Raw genomic sequence first — 17,074 nt, forward strand, 5'->3', positions numbered from 1 at the left:
GCAAACTGTGCCATATGTATGCCGCAAGATTTATATCACTCGATATATCACGGTTGACGGTTTGATTCAAAGTATTTTCATGCATGCCCACGAATTATGTACCTGGAACTCTTAGAACAGAGCGTGAAATGTAGTCTCCACTCTGTGACATTCATTTACTCCCGAAAGGGATTATTTTTTGTGGCAATGCATTTAGTCTCCAAAAGGAATAAACGTACACTTTTTTTTATTTGTTTCTTATAGTGCACACGTTTTCTCGTACACACGCGCGCCGCGCGCACGTGTTGGAAGAGGAACTGAGGCTGGCCCGGTAACCAAGAGGTGCGTTGCTCTATTCTCACCGCCATTTGGCTTTTTTGACGACTGCCATTTTTCAATCTTGCATGTTCTTGGAGCACGTTGAGGCTTGTGTTCTGTTCTATTTCTGTGTTCCAACCAGTTGCTTGCCATCAAGGAAGTTTCACTCGGTTCTGTGGTGAGTATCCCCCAGTTGCAGTAAGTTAACCGGAAATCGACCTTTTGGGGGGGGGGGGGGGCACCGCAGAACACTCAAAACACTGACACTGAAGCTTTAACGCGAACCAAGTTTAACGTGAACTTAATATGCACAAGTTTAATTCGTGTGGGTTTTGGCTCACCCAAGCTCAGGTGTTCGTCTTGGGTTAGGATAGGGAAATCCCTCACTGTCCAGCTGACCTGCGCCCTTGCCCATTTTGCCTTTAATTTGCCCTGCCTCGGGTTAGGTTCTCGCAACGCGGTAACATTTAGCAACAAAAGTAAGAGAAGGCAATTGAGCTATAGTGTGTGGATCAAACAGGAAACATTTCCTTGCGTCTGAGGGGCGGGGGACACGGACTAGCGAGATGCGAAGCCCCGAAAGAAGAAAAAAAAAAAAAAAAGAACAGTTTTTTCGGTTTGTTTCCTCGTCTCCGGAAAAATTGCCCAAAATTTCCAGGCGACAAAATTCAAATCTGTAAATTTGCGTGCGTTCGATGCGTTCCAACCCGCCAACAGTGCCTTAGGTGCCTCTACTCCGCCAACAACCACCAACTCCGTCTGGCTATTCCAAGCGATCGCCATCGCGTTCACATAATGTCGGAGTTCTGGTTGGAGTGGACGGGTTGTTCCAATTACCTATCCCTGAGTAGACAGCAGTCTCATGAGATGCTCTGCTCTGCATTTATGCCTAGAGGGTGAACACTACTACGGTTTCTAGCTCATTGTATGCTGTGGCTTGGCAGGCAATGCTTCGACTCAGCAGTAACCGCGTTTGTTTCCATTTTTTCCATTCTTTCCATTCCATTTTTTCCAATTTTTTGGAAAAAAAAATGAAAGAAACGTTTTTTTTTTCCGAGCGATCCAAAATTTCTGGAAATTTTGCATCTCTAACATGGACAAAATGAACAGTGCGGTGACTGTCTGGTCTCCGTGCATTTAGTCCGTTGTTCCTCAAATTAGAAAAAAAAAGATGTTGCGTGCTTCCTTAACATTCGCTACGCAAGTATGTCAGCTGTCTGCGCAGCTCCTCAGTTTCCCTCTTTCCACCGTTGCACGTGGAGCGACCTTGTTGGTCCCTTTCCCAAAGAAGGGGGCGACGTTTCAAGGTGCAGTGCACGTCGTTCCTTCTGTGGACTAGTGCCGGTATACGAATACCATAGAAATCATAAGGAGGGAGGCTAGAAAAATAGCTGGGAGAGAGAGAGAGAGATTGATGGAGAAGAGCAAATGACTTCTACGGAGGCGATACCTCCTCCCAGCGTGGAAGTCTGGGTCTACTCCCCAGTAGGGAGAAAGGTGTTATGCTACTCCCTTGAGGGAGTGAGGAGACACCCTTTTGAGTGAAATTGTACTCCCCAAAAGGGTGTCATATATGTGGCAAAAAAGGAGTTAAAGTACACGCTTTTTTTAAGAGTGTACCTCGGAAGCCTCTGATAAGGCACGGTCGTTACTGCTGATTTGCATATTTTCGTTGAAAGCTTTTACGTCCTCCATGTATTGATGTAGGTAGGACGAGGACTTTCCCCTGCAAAAACGATTGAGGTGAGGTAATGAAAATTTTCACAAAGAGGGTCGAGGTAAGGTGAGGTGAAGAAAATTTGCAAGGATAAAAGGTTGAACTGAGGTGAGAAGAAAGACCTCTGTTTGCAAAAATTGAAGTGAGGGCAAATATCGAGAGGGCATGCACACCTCTAAATATTTTTGCTGCACGGTGTCTCGTCACATTGCAATTGAATAGACCTCTATCCGAAAAACGTCACCATGACGTTGGTAGACAGACTGAAACCGAAACTAATCGGAAGGTGAGGCCTGGGTTCCCCGAATGGGCACTTGTTCGCTGCCTCCTATTGAAAGAAAAGTAGGACCGAAGGTTGCGTCCCTTTCAGAGACCATCGTAATCCCCTCAAGACCTTGGCTTTCGGGCGCGACCTTATTCGCCCCCAGCTTCGAGCGCAGTTCAACTCTACCAACTTGGTGGCGCTGTCGAACACAATGACGTCATTTGTTTACAAACAGGGAGAGGTCTATTGAAACTGTTTAAATTATTATATTCTTGCAAATTCACACAACAAAAACCACCTGAGAAAATAGCATGATCAATGTGGCGTGACCTTGAAGGTCTAGCACGAGCTCCTGGCGTGATAAGACTCGTGTTACATAGCATCACCATAGCAAGCAGTCGCAAGGTTTCATTTCCCGCCGATAATTCGCCCGCCAAGGACACGGCTCGGTGTTACTTGCGGGTGCGGGGTACTGTCCACGTCACCGAGCGACAACGATACTCCGACGACACCAACCGAAGACAAACACTGTCACCATATACTTTGTTTTGCCAGACACCGATGCTGTCACACTACACTGACAGACAGCGACAACTGCATCCAGACAAAATGTCGCTACGGTGTGACAGGCTTTGATGACAAAACCACAAAACGTGCACAAACTGCGTCTGACGACATGTCAGCGGCTTGATCGTTGCTCAAAATATATCGCCGACAGGCGACACATACTGCACGAAAGGATTTTTCTTCTTTTTCTGGGAAAGTTGATTTAATTGTGTACAGAGGGCCATCCACAATATTTTCAGTTTAAGACATCTGATGAAAGTATGCGTCAATTTGCCGAACAGCACAAACGGTTTTCATGCTTGCAGTTCTTTTCTTTTTTTTCAAGAAAAAAAAAATTGATTGCGTACTGGGTATGTAGTGTTACTGGTTCGCGGACACGATGTCTCGTCTTTTAAAACAAAGAAAAAAGAAACGTACACAAACGCAGCCGCGCTCGGTCACTCTCGAGCTCGGCTCGCCCCCTGGGTGTAAAGTAACAAGGACGAGAGGGACGACCTATGACGTCATAACGCCTGCACGGCCAGTCCAGGTCAGCGCCTGTCTATTTCTTTTTGTGCCTGAGGACTTTCTTCTTTTGCATTGCAGTAGGTAAAACTGTTTCTTAGGGGGAGGAGGGGGGATAAGGAATTGAAAGGGTGACGGCGTGGGCATGGAGGATTTCATTGTCCCGCAGGAGTCTCTCTGACTAGCAGCTGACTAGCAGACGATACACAGAACTAATCAGCGAGCGCGGACGGTGTGGCGTCAGCGCAACGTCACAGGCTGGTCCCCTCCACCACCGCACCGTTGCGCACGGTCGCTTTTTGCGGCGTACTTTAAATTCAGTTTGTGCGATAATTATGACTCTGTGGGGTGAATTACTGCTCATGGTGCATCTTTCTGGCCTATACTTAACAGTCTGTAGAAAGGAAACGGGGTGTTAAAAATGACTTCTGTGCTACTTTCATGTGTCGTGGCATTTATTTAAAACAAACTTTCGTGCATGAAACTTGCATAGCTTTCTGGAAGAAAAGGGTTCACATGAAAACGGGGATAACGAGAACAATACTAGGGGAATCGGGTTTAAACGGTTTGTATGGCGGAACGAGGCCACGTGCGTGGATAGGGAAAAAAAGGTTAGCCTCGGAAGCTTTGTGTGGCATTCAGCCTCCCGGAGGTCTGGAGCGAGATTTTGTTTGTGCGCAAGCAAGGTTCCCTGCCAAGAATGTTCGCGTCTTTTCTGGCCAGCCATGGATTTCACTACGGAAGGAGAGAAAATGCTCATATCAATGATGGAGACGAAGACGTTGCTGTGGAACATGCAACATCCTTGTAAGGAATTAATGGAAACGGCGCTCTTAGAGATCGCGGAGCGTCTCTGACGTGCGGTAAGATCAATGTTCTTTTTTTTTTTGTCATTTATTTTTCTGTTGTACATGACTATCTTCAGGACGATTGACGAAAACCCTAACTATGGCAGGTTTATTTTGTTAAAATAAACTGCTTGCTGATTAGGGACTACCAAAGGTCTTCGAAAGTCCGGGTGTCCACGCGGATCCATCGGCGTACCCTCGCTGTCTTGAGGCTCGAGCTCTGCTCTTTCAAGAGAGAAACTGATGTTCTGAGGCTGGAACAACATAGAAGGGACAGATACAAACAAAGCCTCAAACTGCCTAAGAAATCAACGATGAAAGATGAAAGTCGCTGAAAAGTTAGCCAGCTGTAGGGATCGAACCCCAGATGACGCACCACGAAAGTCGCTGGAGAGGCGTGTTAGCTTAGCTCAATTGGTATAGCCCTTGTCCGGTAATCCAGAAGATGTGGGTTCGATCCCTACAGCTGGCTAACCTTTTCAGTGACTTTCATCTTTCATCTGCTCTTTCGTCTCAGCATCCACTTCCTGCTCCACAATGATGGTAGCATTTCTGCTTATCAGTGATGGCCAGTATAGTTACTACTTGCAGAAATGTAGTGGCAACTACTAGTTAAACTACTATTTCGAGTAATTAACTACAGTAGTTAGGTTACTGCAGGCGCCAACTACTTCCAATTTTGCTGCAAGCTTTACCGCACGATTGTTATTTCGACTTTTACCTTGAGCTACCTGTTTGATGAGAACGGAGGTGCAGAGCAATTGTGCCGTGCATGTGTACTAAATCTTCACTTTTAATGCTTGTCTAATGAAGCCTCATTTGCATAAATTTGCATTGAAACCGCATAGGATGGCTACGTGATCGATCATCGTGGCTAAGCGAAAATATTTTACGGTTCACAGTGGTGCAATCGGCACCCACCACAACATTTGTGCGTGGAACGTTGATCTGTGACGAAGGAGCCTGAGTGTAAATCTCTACATGGTCGTATGTTGTACGTAGCAGCAAGCTCTTTTGTCAGCGCATAATATACAAGAGACAGGCAGTGGATATTACGACAGTATGTGAATTAAGCGACGTAGGCACAAGAGTATATTTCAAATATCATTATCACTGCTTGTGATTCATATTTCGGTGTCCAAGAACACTACAAGAGATTGGTGTTGATGGACATCGTTAAGTAGTTATAGCTGTAATTAAAATACATTGCAGTATAGTTAAAGAAGTAGTTTTCACTACTCTCCTGAAAAGTAGTTGAACTACTAGGTAAACTACTCCATCGCGAAGTAGTTAGTAGTTATGGTTAAACTACTGTAGAAGTAGTTAATGGCAGGACGCCATGTTGAGAGAAAGGACAACGCAGAATGTCGCTGTCATTCAGTGTGCCAGGCTTGTTTGTTAGCAGGGCAGTCGGCGACATACAGATGTCTGTGTCAGCCGTCTTTTGTATGTGCAGTGTGACTGGTTCGTGGACACGATCGATGTCTTTGGATGTCGGCCGACAGATTTTGTCGATATAGGGTTTATTCACATGACGTCATCCGCTGGAGAGCGCCACAGTCGCTAGAAGATTTGCCACCATAATGTGGGTCCGTAGGTTGGCTGTCCATGCATTCACGCACTCCGCATTCACAGTAGATTTCGTGTTGAAGAGTTAATGTACCGCATGAATATTATTTGTAGCACAATCCAAGTAATTTCGATACAAATCTAACAGGGTGGATTCACATGCCTTTTTGCAGTATGGCAATGTATTTTATTCTTATATTGCTCTGAACACAAAAAGGAATAACAACCCTCCTTCTGTTACAATGTAATAGTACTATAGCGCAGCAAAAAGTCAACAATACATTCTTCATTGAAGACAGTAGTATAGTAATTATACACTTTTCACAAATCTTGGGGTCTTTACACAACTCTGCAGCAGGTAGTGATGCTTGAATGTTCAAGTAGTCTAATGATAGTGAAAAGAATATGCTGTCTTCATATTACATGCATGGCAAGCATGACTTGAACACTAGTACAATTTTTTTTATACAGCAAACTTACAAGGCGAATGACACTCCTGCGCTCCAAACATATTAATAATACGAAACAAAAAATAAAATAAAAATGTTGCCTAATGTATGAGATACTCAACAGCATAAATGTGCACAATCATTAAGCAGATTTTACCAAGTGTGCACTATCATATGGAGCACTGCAGCAGTGATGATCCCCCAAAAGACCTGCGTTACTCATCATCGTACATGTTATGGTACACAGGCCCCCGTTGTAATGCCCAACTGCTGCGTTCCACAGAACAGAACACATTTCCACTGCAACAATAACAGTTGCACTGTCCACAAAGCATATGAGGTAATCTGCTTTATAGCATTATAAAACTATTGTAGAAACATTAACAAAATTTGTATTTAATGTTTTTACTGTGGCCATGATAAAGCTTTTCTCTTTTTCAGTTCAAAGGTGACGTTATGATTGATAACACTTCAGCTAGCTATAATCGTGTTGCTTCCAAACATGAAATACATCCACTTATATATTTGCACACACACATCCTAACTAACCAAAAACTAGTTTCTCGCCAGTTACAAAAATGAAGTCTGCTTCCATTGTACAAATCCATTTTGTCAAAAATATGTATATGTGCACAGGAAATACGGTGTACACTGATGTATACTTATATTCATATGCAAGTGTCTGAACATGCACAAATTTCTTCACACTGCTTTTGAGATAAAGCTGCATATAGAATTTGTGCAACTCCAGTTTCTTCCGTTGGTCATCATCAGAGGAACAAATGCACTTAGTGCAAATTAAACTGGCACAAAACCTTTTTTTGAGTAAACTATATATAAGCATATTTGCTCTGTACACCAAGGCATCAAATCAATATAGTTTCCAGTGCAAGTCCAGGACCTTGTTCAACACACAAATCACCCTGTTCCAGCAACATTCTCGAGGGCAAGGGTAATGGCTAAAAGCTGTTCAAACCTGACTTAAATTCAAATATGGTACACAAAGGTACTATGTAAGCGGTTATTGTGAATCTTACATGCCTTGCAGAGCAGACAAGCTTCGTTGTATTATCAGCATTTTATTATATACGATATTATTTTACTATATTATTATACTTATTATAATGTTTCCTGACAAAACTGGTGTATATAATTATCTGAACACAGCAAATATACGTTCAAATACACTTGTATAAAACAATTTACCAGATCAGGATATCTAACCCATTGAAACATCCCTTGCACGCAACTTCTGTATTTGAAAAGCCCAGAAAAGGCCTTAAGTATTCCGTTTTGTTTCGTGGGTTTGTACTAATGAGCATGCATTTCTACCCAGCGGGGAGTGATGTCCTAACGTTGCTACTTGAGCTCGTGCTAACAGGACCGGAATGTTTTCTTTGGCTAGCCAGGTGGTGATGTATATTCCAAAATGCCAAGTGCAGTGTCAGCTCCGTTTCGCTGAGATGACATATAGTTAATTCCAGTGTTTGTTCTCTTTTGGACTTAGTTTGCTGCCCTGCCTTCCAGCACCCTGCAATGTTCAATGTCCCAACCACTATGGAAGGTAGAAAGGCTTTCCTCTCAGTATATTACACTACAAAGAACTGAAACCTCACAGGTATAAGAAACTGAGAGGCACACGTCCCAGATACGTTAAAATATCCTGCAAAGAACAGAAGAGAAAACATATTTCTGTCATTACAGAATGCACGTTGCTCCTCACTGCTTACTTTGCATAAAAATAATTTTTGTAGCATGCACAGCGAAGGACAGCTGCCCTTTTATGATTACTGAAAGAAAACTTGTCATTTGTGGCAGCCAACAAAGCAACGTCAGCTCACACACGACGACCACGAACACAAGTGTTGACATTTATTTGCTGCCTAAAAAGGTCTTTGTAAGCTCAGCTGAAGCCCTATTCTTTGCAAGCATGTAATGCAATACTGCTGTTTCACAAGGAGGACCAATACAAGCTGTACACAGAATGCAGTGTTGGTGAGATTGGACACCCAGTACATACTGGCGCTGCAACTTTGTTCGCACCGTCACCACTTCCTTTCCACTCTTGCAATGCTGCTGCCGCATTCCACAATATATACAGTCAGGGTACCAATATTACTGAATGCAACGTGATAAAATGCAAGGAGTGATACCTACAGGTATTATACTAGCAAGGCATAAAAAAATTTCCAGGTGAACACTCACAATGTTTCTCACTTTTTTTAGCATCTCGCCAATATAAAGCAAGATAGACAAAATTTGCACTCTGGGACAAAATATGTCACAACATTTGAAGCATTAAATGTATGCACTCGTGAAGTATGCAAATCAAAAATCAATTTTTTGGCGCTTAAGAATAACAATATCACTGCAGTGCATGTCATGAAGATTCTAGATAGATGTAGCTCTAAAATGTTCATTTTGGATGACATCCTGGGTCCCGCATCGAGAGTCACATAACAGAGGCATGAAGGTGTTCAGACATTGCTTTGAATATATCTGATTCCGTTGTGTCCTTGTGAAGAATTCACTGTCACTCGATAAAACAGACAAAATAGCTTTATCATGAAATGGTTGCGATAGACACAGAGCAGGTAGTGTGCATTCTACCTTAATGCTTGTGAAGTTCCAAGGTGAACAGCCTTATTTTGTGCAAAAATTAGATGCGTCAGAATATGGTGTGAAGAAACCATACAGTACGATTTGTTAATACTCTGTTACAACTCCACTGTATTTTCACCAGGTGCATAGAAAATGGTATCTACATCTTGCTGTAAACATGGTCAGTAAATCACACACATGTGCTACCTTCATATTCTATAGTGTCGATGCTTCCCGCTCAATGCACTACTACGGTGCTACTGCAATAGTTTGGAAAATATTACAAGTATTTCACATCACAGTGACTTAAATTTTATATTACATCACGCTAACATTCACGTTGATCTGTTGATCTCGCCAGCTTGCAGTACGCAGATGGCATTCAAAGTGTTTTAGCAGACGAAAGCAACCAAAATATGCAAATTTGTTCACTGTGCCTTCAAACATTATACAGGTAACAATAATAAAATGGACATAGTGTTAAAAACGTGCCACAAATACATTTCATGGCACATCACAAAATCAAGCAGCATACACGTGAATTATGTGCGAAACACTTAAAACTGTACCTTCTGCAGTTTCGTAAAGTACCATTTAATCATGGTACAACACAGCACATCCCGCAACAGTTCTCGTGTTCATTACTTTCACTTCCTTTTTCATCACACATCCCCACACTCACACATTCAGAGATGAGCTCTTACGTGCGAGGGGGGGTACCTCTGCTTCACGTAAGAAATCTTTGTTGAAACAGCTGGGACATGAGTTTCCGGTTGATTTCTTCTAGAACAAAAGCAAACTGTTCCAACTGTTCTGGAGACATGTCCTCAAACATGTCTTCTTCGTCTTCAGGTATTGGGGGCTCTTCTGCGAAAGAACGAATGGAAACATCATGCCAAACCTGTCCTTACAACTTTACCACAAAACCCTATCTAATTTTACACATTGTGAATGCATATTTTCGTGCATAGCTGATTTGCAGTTGATGCCCAAACAAAAAAGATAAGGAAATAAACTCCTTATCACATTTTGTTTTCATTTCATGAGCATCAGTTTTAAAATACCAGAAATCAGCTTAAATATGGACCACTCCCCAACACACTGCTTTGACAGCATCGTTACTTGAAACCGTTTGCTGATACACAAGGAGGCCTTTTTGATTTACCATGCGTGTCGTCGTTATCGTCATTAAAGGGGCACTAAAATGCAAAGCCAACTTACCCTCAAATGAAAGTCTGTGTTTCAGTTAGTGCAATTCAAACAAAATTAGTTCACACAACACTACTGGTTAGAAGAAAAACGCAATGAAAACAGAGCCGTCTTTGGCGGCAACGAATGGGATCCCCTGGAGGCAAAGATTGGCGACATCCAATGAGACAGCAGAAGAAGCGCGCGCATACCTATCGTGGGCATGTGAATTTGGAACAGGTCCGATCGTAGTGTTCCGTATATGCGCAGCATGATGCGCACCGTTGCATTTTCAATATAGATTCACCGAATTGTAGCCCACAGCAGTGCTCGCGAATGTTCCACTGACAACATTTACCTTCATGTCCTTTGGACAGCGTCGCCAGTTCGCTTCGCAATGCGCACTATGTTGTTCACTGGACTGTTCCATGGCGTGGCACGCGCAGCATGGACTAAAAACACCGATGCACGAGCTGAAACAACGTTCTCTGCTTAGCGCCGAAGCAAGAAAGAGTCCGGTATATTTTTTATTGCAGCTTCGTAACGGAATCAAAGTTTTGAATTATGATAACAAGTACGAAAATAACATAGCATGTAATGTAATTTGAAGTAAACTTGTTTTTGCATTTTAGTGCCCCTTTAACTGACCTCAATGCCATCGTTGTGGGAAGTGTATAATCACCAGATGTTTATGTCTATGGTTATGTCATTTATTGTTGAGTCCTTATTCAGCGATCAACCATACCAAGGGTCCTTCGTTTTCGGGTTAAACCCAAATTTTTCACGATAGTTCCCCCCCAAACAAGTTTTCAAGAATTCGGGTAAAAACTGATATCTACCCGAAATCCTTGCGGTCCTTCAACTTGTCGTTCTGTGTAAACCGTCGGAAAAGTGAATCATAATATCAGCAAAAAGAGCTATTTGTGACAACCTATTTGTCCTCCTTTTAGGATCCCCTCCTGCAGGAGTCAAAGGCGAGCTTTTGTAGAGTTCAGGCAAGTGTTTGAATACCGCAGTCATTCTCAAAAAGGTAATCAGGTATTGGGTTTCCTACGGAGATCGTTGTACTTAGCTTCACCCACAGTTAAATTGCTAGCCTATCAGACACTCATACGCTCTAAATTAGTGTATGCGTCGCTGATGTGGAGTCCCTATCAGAAGTACCTCATTGATGAGCTTGAGTCCATTCAGAACGAAGCTGTCCGTTTTATATATAACAAATATGACAGGCAGAGTATCACAGATTTAAAAAAAATGCAACTCATCCCTGTCTTAGAAAATCGAAGAAAAACACGGAGACTCTCATTCATGTACAAACTTTTCCATCATGGGTCTCATTATTTGCAAATGGCTCATCACTCCTCAAGCCGAGTTGATCATTTGTGTAAACTGCAAGCAGCTTTTGGTTACACTAATTACTTTTATTACTCCCCAATGCAAACATCCATCCGTGAGTGGAATGCCCTCCCTGCGAATGTTGTAGCTTCAGCATCTCATGAACATTTTGTGAAGCAGTGCGAAATGTTGTATTTGCTATTATTTGTTTCTTAACTGTTTGCGTGCTATTTGTCTCATGTTCGTTTCGGTTACTATTTGTTCCGTCTTTTGTCTGTTAACCCCCCCTCATGTAATGCCTCTTGGCATTTGAGGTATATAAATAAATAAATAAATAAATAAATTCACTGCCCCAGTTCCGAGCGGAAAGATTCTCGTCCCAGTGTCACAGCAGTGGCTCGTATCATATGCCTTTTGTTTCACCCGAAAATTCCCTGGTGAAATATCAAACAGAGATCGTAGAGCCCGATTTCTCACCAAATTCTCGCACGTAAATAGCCCCCGATTTTTCCCGTCCTGAATTTGAAAAATCATAAAACCCGAAAACGAAAAACCCTAATCACACTCTGTTTCTGCTAAGCCTTATTAAAGGGACGATTGCATCCATTCCAATTGATTTCGGAACTGTAGTGTCATTTTATTCCTCGTGTACCACTGGCCATGCAATCGAAAATTCCACACGAAGTAGTGACGTTGTTTGACTGTTATTCAATGAAATACATGACAAGAGCAGATGCCGGATGTTGAGAGTATGCTGGAATCCCCTCCCTGGAAAAACGAGAAAACGTCACTCCCCAAGAACCAATGAGGCCACGACCTAGAGAAAAGGGATGCCACGGCTGTGCAGGTGTCTCATAGAGGTACGGGGCGTCTGGACGGCACCTTTCCCCATTTGAGAACCGTGCTCTCACTCCTCCACTTAGGTAGTGATGTCATGCTGCTGGAACTTCTGCGGCCTCAAAAGCAGCGCTGATCTTTAAAATTCGTTCATTTAATATCCAAGCACTTTTCAGACGAAACGATTAGCCAGGTAGATTGCCGTCCAGTGCCGAACATAGTGTTATCGGTTCCATATATGCGTTTCCGGGTGTGACCATCCCTTTAATAACTACAATGGGTTCTGGTGCAACCCACTTCGGTATCCTGTAAACTTTGTTCTTTAGCAGAATACCCAGTTCACCTTCAGCATAGAGGGGTAAGAAATACTCAGGTGGGTCCAGATATACAGGGTGTTTCACCTAACGTGATAAAAAATTCTAACTGGCAACGTACTCGCCGGAGGATTGTGGGACTTTCTGCAATTACCTTCTGGAAGCTTTTGCCACCATTAAGGAGGGCTTTGGACAATTTTTAATTGTGGGAAATTTACTTTTTTAAATTAAACTTTGAAAATTCCCAAGCAAAACTAAATTTTTTTTACAGAAATATGGAGTCCTCCACGGATAACCACAGCAACAACAAAAACACACAGTATCGCAACAGAAATAGTAAAAAAAAAAAAGAGTAAAATTTCCGCTTTAGCTCCGCCCGCTCGACTGTCGCAAATAAGAGCGCACGGGAGATGCGGGGAGAGGAGAAAGTGTCCCCGCCTCTTGTTTTACCTTTCTTTCCCCCGTTTTGACCTTGATGCTGGTGACAGCCGTCTTATCACAAAGAAGGCAAAAGGCGGGGCTGCTTCCTCCTCTAGACGCACATTTGGTGCAACATTTGCGAAAATCAAGCAGGCGGAGCTAAAGCGTAATTTTTACTAATTTTTTCCGACTATTTCTGTTGCAATACTGTGTATAGTTTTTGCTGGGTCTGCGGTTATCCATGGAGGACTTCATATTTCTGTAAAACACAAGTGAGGTTCGCGTTGCAACTTTCGAAGTTCAATTGACAAAAATAAATTTCCCTCAATTAAAAATTTTCCAAAGCCTTCCTAAATGTCGGCAAAAGTTCCCAGAAGGGGATTGCCGAAAGTCCCACAATCCTCCGGCAAGTACGTCACCAGTTAGAATTTTTTATCGCTTTAGGTGAAACACCCTGTATGGGTAAGAAGTGAATATACCTTTTTTCATTTCTTCTACTTTCACCATGGGCATATGGCTGCTGCCCACCGGTTTTTTCCTGATGTCTTCGATGAGTGTCTTACGAGGCCTCCCACGATTGGACTTCCTCTCTTCACCAGAATCGTCTTGTGATGAAGACACCTTAGGGGGCCGTCCTCTCTGTGGATGGTGATGTGGATTTCGCTGCTGCTCCTTTAACCTTTGTTTCCTCTTTGCCACTCGTGCCCGCTCCTCGAGCAGAAGGGTGGTGAGGTAGCTCTGTCTTTCTCGGCGTACCCTCTCTGTACGACGTCTGCCATTTGTAGCTTCATCTGCCATGGCCATTGCCTTGCGTGAGGCGAAGAAGTCATGACCGCATGGGCAGCTTTTACAGGCCACTGGGTTCTAGAACATAGATCAATGACATCTTTGTGATTTTGGAGAGGTGAGAGGCGATGTGAGTGGAATATGTATAGTTTTTCTGAATGGGGGTGCCATTGCTAGATCAGTGAGTAAACAAAAGAGGCTCATCAAATTCAGGAAGATGCAGCAAAATATCATTTTGTTCCTGCTCCAAAAACAAGACTAACAAAAAAAATAAAAATAAAAGAAAAAGGACTTGTGCTTGTATATTCTTAGGGCCTTGAATTTTAGTGTTAAACACGGCAAACACCCATTTTAACACCATGATTTGCATCAGGCGTAGCCAAAAGTCAGTGGGGGGGGGGGGGGGTCATGGTTCAAATCCCCCTCACAAACTTGTACCTGTGGTAGTGCTTTTGAGAAAGGAAAAACGGGGGTGAAATAATCTCCTCCCCATGCAAAGTTCTCATAGGACCCCTCTCAAAATATGTTTCTGGCTATTCTACTCATTTGTATCATTGTCACTTAGGGTAAAACGTGAAAAAAATCCTCAAAAATGAACCAGCCAAAGTGTAAATTCAACCGCCAAGACAGCCAGTGGAAAATGTTAAGCACTCCACATTCAGAACAGCTGTTCGGTATCTTGTGTGCATCAGAAATGAGAAAAGCGCCTTTTTCTTAGTTTTACACCTGATTCTACCCTATTTTACACCCTGATAAACTCGGGTTTTTGCACTCTGAATTAAAAAAGAAAAGATAAAACCTGAAAACACGAACACAATACATATTCTCAATAGCATATTCAACTGAACAAAAGCGGGAGTCTGTACACAAACAGAAGGACGACACCAACGCGAGACTTTTGCACTATGGTGTATGTCCACCAGTTGACCTGCATCTGCGCCATACTGCTCGTACATCAAAGTGATGGTTTTAATCAGTGTACTGGCGCATTATGGTCGTAGTTACCGCCGCGCCAATAAAACATGAATCATCATCATCACCATCCCAAGTACACTATGGTACTTTCGACGCTGAAACAAAATCTGCTCCTCTTTCGTTCATGTTTAAAATTCGTCAATGTTTTCGTGAAATAGATCAAAGAGCATAAATCGGTATGGCTACAAACACAAGCGGGAAAAATTCCTGCAGTTGGCAATGAAAGAAATAACGCAAAATAACACCCACCCTCCACGGCTAAAAAAGAACAAGAAATAGTTTATTTATTTATTTCCTCCTACATACACAGCAGCGCTAAGCAGCGCACGCGAACTAAATACGTGTGCCTCCCAAAACGAGCTCCCCCACAGTCACCTGGCGCTACGGCGCAACCCCCTCGTAGCGCGAAGGAGAGCCGCCATTGCAAGTAAAAGAAAGAGAGAAAAAGAGAGAAGACGAAAACAACACGAAAGGACACACTGCCGCGACTGGGCACAAAAACTGCGAAGGCTGTTTTTTTTGTTTTTTTTTTCTTTCTTTCTGTGTGTCTCTCACGTGGCCTGTGAAAACGAAACGCTGACGAAATCACAATCTTAATACTTTCCAACAAAACTCAACTTTTATTTTTTTCGTAACGACTAAAATGTTGCCCATACTTTTTTTTTTTTTTTTTTTCCGAAGCATTTCCTTTGCACTGAACTTCCAGAACTTCTTTTGCAGCATTCTCGAACAGAATGCACAAGTGAGAGAGATGGGGTGCAGGCAAGCTGGTACTTCATCAATGTGGGAAAACCTTGCACTTGAAAAAAAGAATGCACTACACTTTTCTAGTGGGTGCTTGCATCCAATTTTGTGGAACGGCCATCTCTCCTCCCTCCTTTCCTTATCCTCGAAGTTACATCTGCTGCAGCAACAAACGAGATTATAGCCTTCGCAGATCGACCAATAGAATACTGTGTCGTCTGGAGCTGAGCAATAACACAAAAGCAGCGCTATAGCAGCGCTGACAGAAGAGCAAGACATGAGGTTATGCGTGGGCAGCAGGCTGCGTTTCGACAAAGATGGACGTGCATAACTCCATTTTCATTGGTCAAAATTAGGAATTAATTATCACCTTCCGTTGTAACCTCCGAAACTGCTGGCTTTTGTTTGTGTGTGTGAATATAAGGTAATTATTTGATGTTGTACAGCCAGATTGAACGTACAAAACATACAAACAAGATAATAACAAGAATGACCAAACTAGGCAGATATAAAATAGTCATGGACCAGAATAACGAAGGATTTTCTCTTATTATCGCAAGTTCCGCCCTGAAAGACTGAGTGCAATGGAGCCCCATACTCATCGCAGACATTCACAGCATGCTGTACATGTTCACGACGTAATGAATGACTCACGTTTTCAATAAATATATAGCGTTTTCATATAGCTATACGGGACCAGAAGGAAATAAGAATTATGTTTGGTGACAATTTTTTTAGAGCCTCAGACGCCACGTATAATCTCCGAAATAGGCCATAGCAGCGTACATCTCAAGAAAGAAAAAAAAAAAAGAAAAAAAGTAATCAAAATAAGACTATTACTATCTGAAATACGCACAACAGAAATCGCGTTGCAAATGCCCGACAATCCTAGGGGCCAACACACTTTGCACGACACGTTATATTGTCAATGACACATGAAAATAAAGCAGTCGACTCCAGATAGTGTATGATCATCACCAGTAATCAGCACAGTTTCTCGAATAACAGTGACGAGCAAAACGTAATTACCTGCTGTTCACACTGTGGACACTGTTTGGTGACCATTCGCTTCCCCGTTGCACTAAATCGCTTGTACATTTTGAAGACTTGATTAATTAGACCGCAAACGAACTTTCATGTTTTTCATCGACTCCCGTATGAAAACATACTCCCTTCCTCTGCTTTCTCTCCCCTTCCCTGTCAACAACGTAGAAACGATAGTAACAAAAATCGAAGATAGATGGCGCAGAAACGTGTGGTGGCTAGTTTGGATTCCGGTATCGAAGAGACTTGTTTTGCCCTGATTATTATATCATTTAAATGTTGGAAGGTATCGTAAAGCTTAGCTGCAGCCAGGCCTCCATATATTATACCATACCTGAAAGCTCCCGAGAAAGCCGCCCATGTAGCGAGCGCCATTGCGGTAAATAAGTAAACAAAGTTCGGCACACGCACGTGAAGCTTTCAGCGCTTGTGGAGGTCTACCGTGATTCATGGTTGGATAAAGATGCATGCATAGGATCCTAGGATGAACGAACCAAACCGGGACAGAACGACCGTAGAATGAACGAGGACGCTGCTGTTCGGAATGTAAACCATTTTCTCACTAGTATGGATGATGAACACCGTGAAACACAGTTGAGAGTCCTCCGAGTTAC

The 17,074-nt window shown here is 42.7% G+C and overlaps 1 protein-coding gene and 1 long non-coding RNA gene across 2 annotated transcripts; one reads left to right on the plus strand and one right to left on the minus strand.

Annotated features, from left to right (window-relative positions):
* The first annotated feature begins 270 nt into the window (after nt 1–270).
* Nucleotides 271–11,000, plus strand: LOC135394559 (uncharacterized). The gene is made up of 3 exons (XR_010422935.1): nt 271–321; nt 396–475; nt 10,956–11,000. It is a non-coding gene; the product is annotated as an uncharacterized LOC135394559 (long non-coding RNA).
* On the minus strand, nt 5,928–16,609 carry LOC135394558 (UPF0547 protein C16orf87 homolog). The gene is made up of 3 exons (XM_064625359.1): nt 16,446–16,609; nt 13,391–13,775; nt 5,928–9,684 (listed from the first exon to the last, which is right to left on the minus strand). The coding sequence occupies exons 1-3, from the start codon at nt 16,512–16,514 to the stop codon at nt 9,545–9,547; spliced, it is 594 nt and encodes a 197-aa protein (XP_064481429.1). The 5' UTR covers nt 16,515–16,609; the 3' UTR covers nt 5,928–9,544.
* Between the last annotated feature and the right edge of the window lie 465 nt (nt 16,610–17,074).

This window comes from Ornithodoros turicata, chromosome 5 (assembly GCF_037126465.1).
Source record: "Ornithodoros turicata isolate Travis chromosome 5, ASM3712646v1, whole genome shotgun sequence".
In the NCBI taxonomy this organism is placed as follows: domain Eukaryota; kingdom Metazoa; phylum Arthropoda; class Arachnida; order Ixodida; family Argasidae; genus Ornithodoros; species Ornithodoros turicata.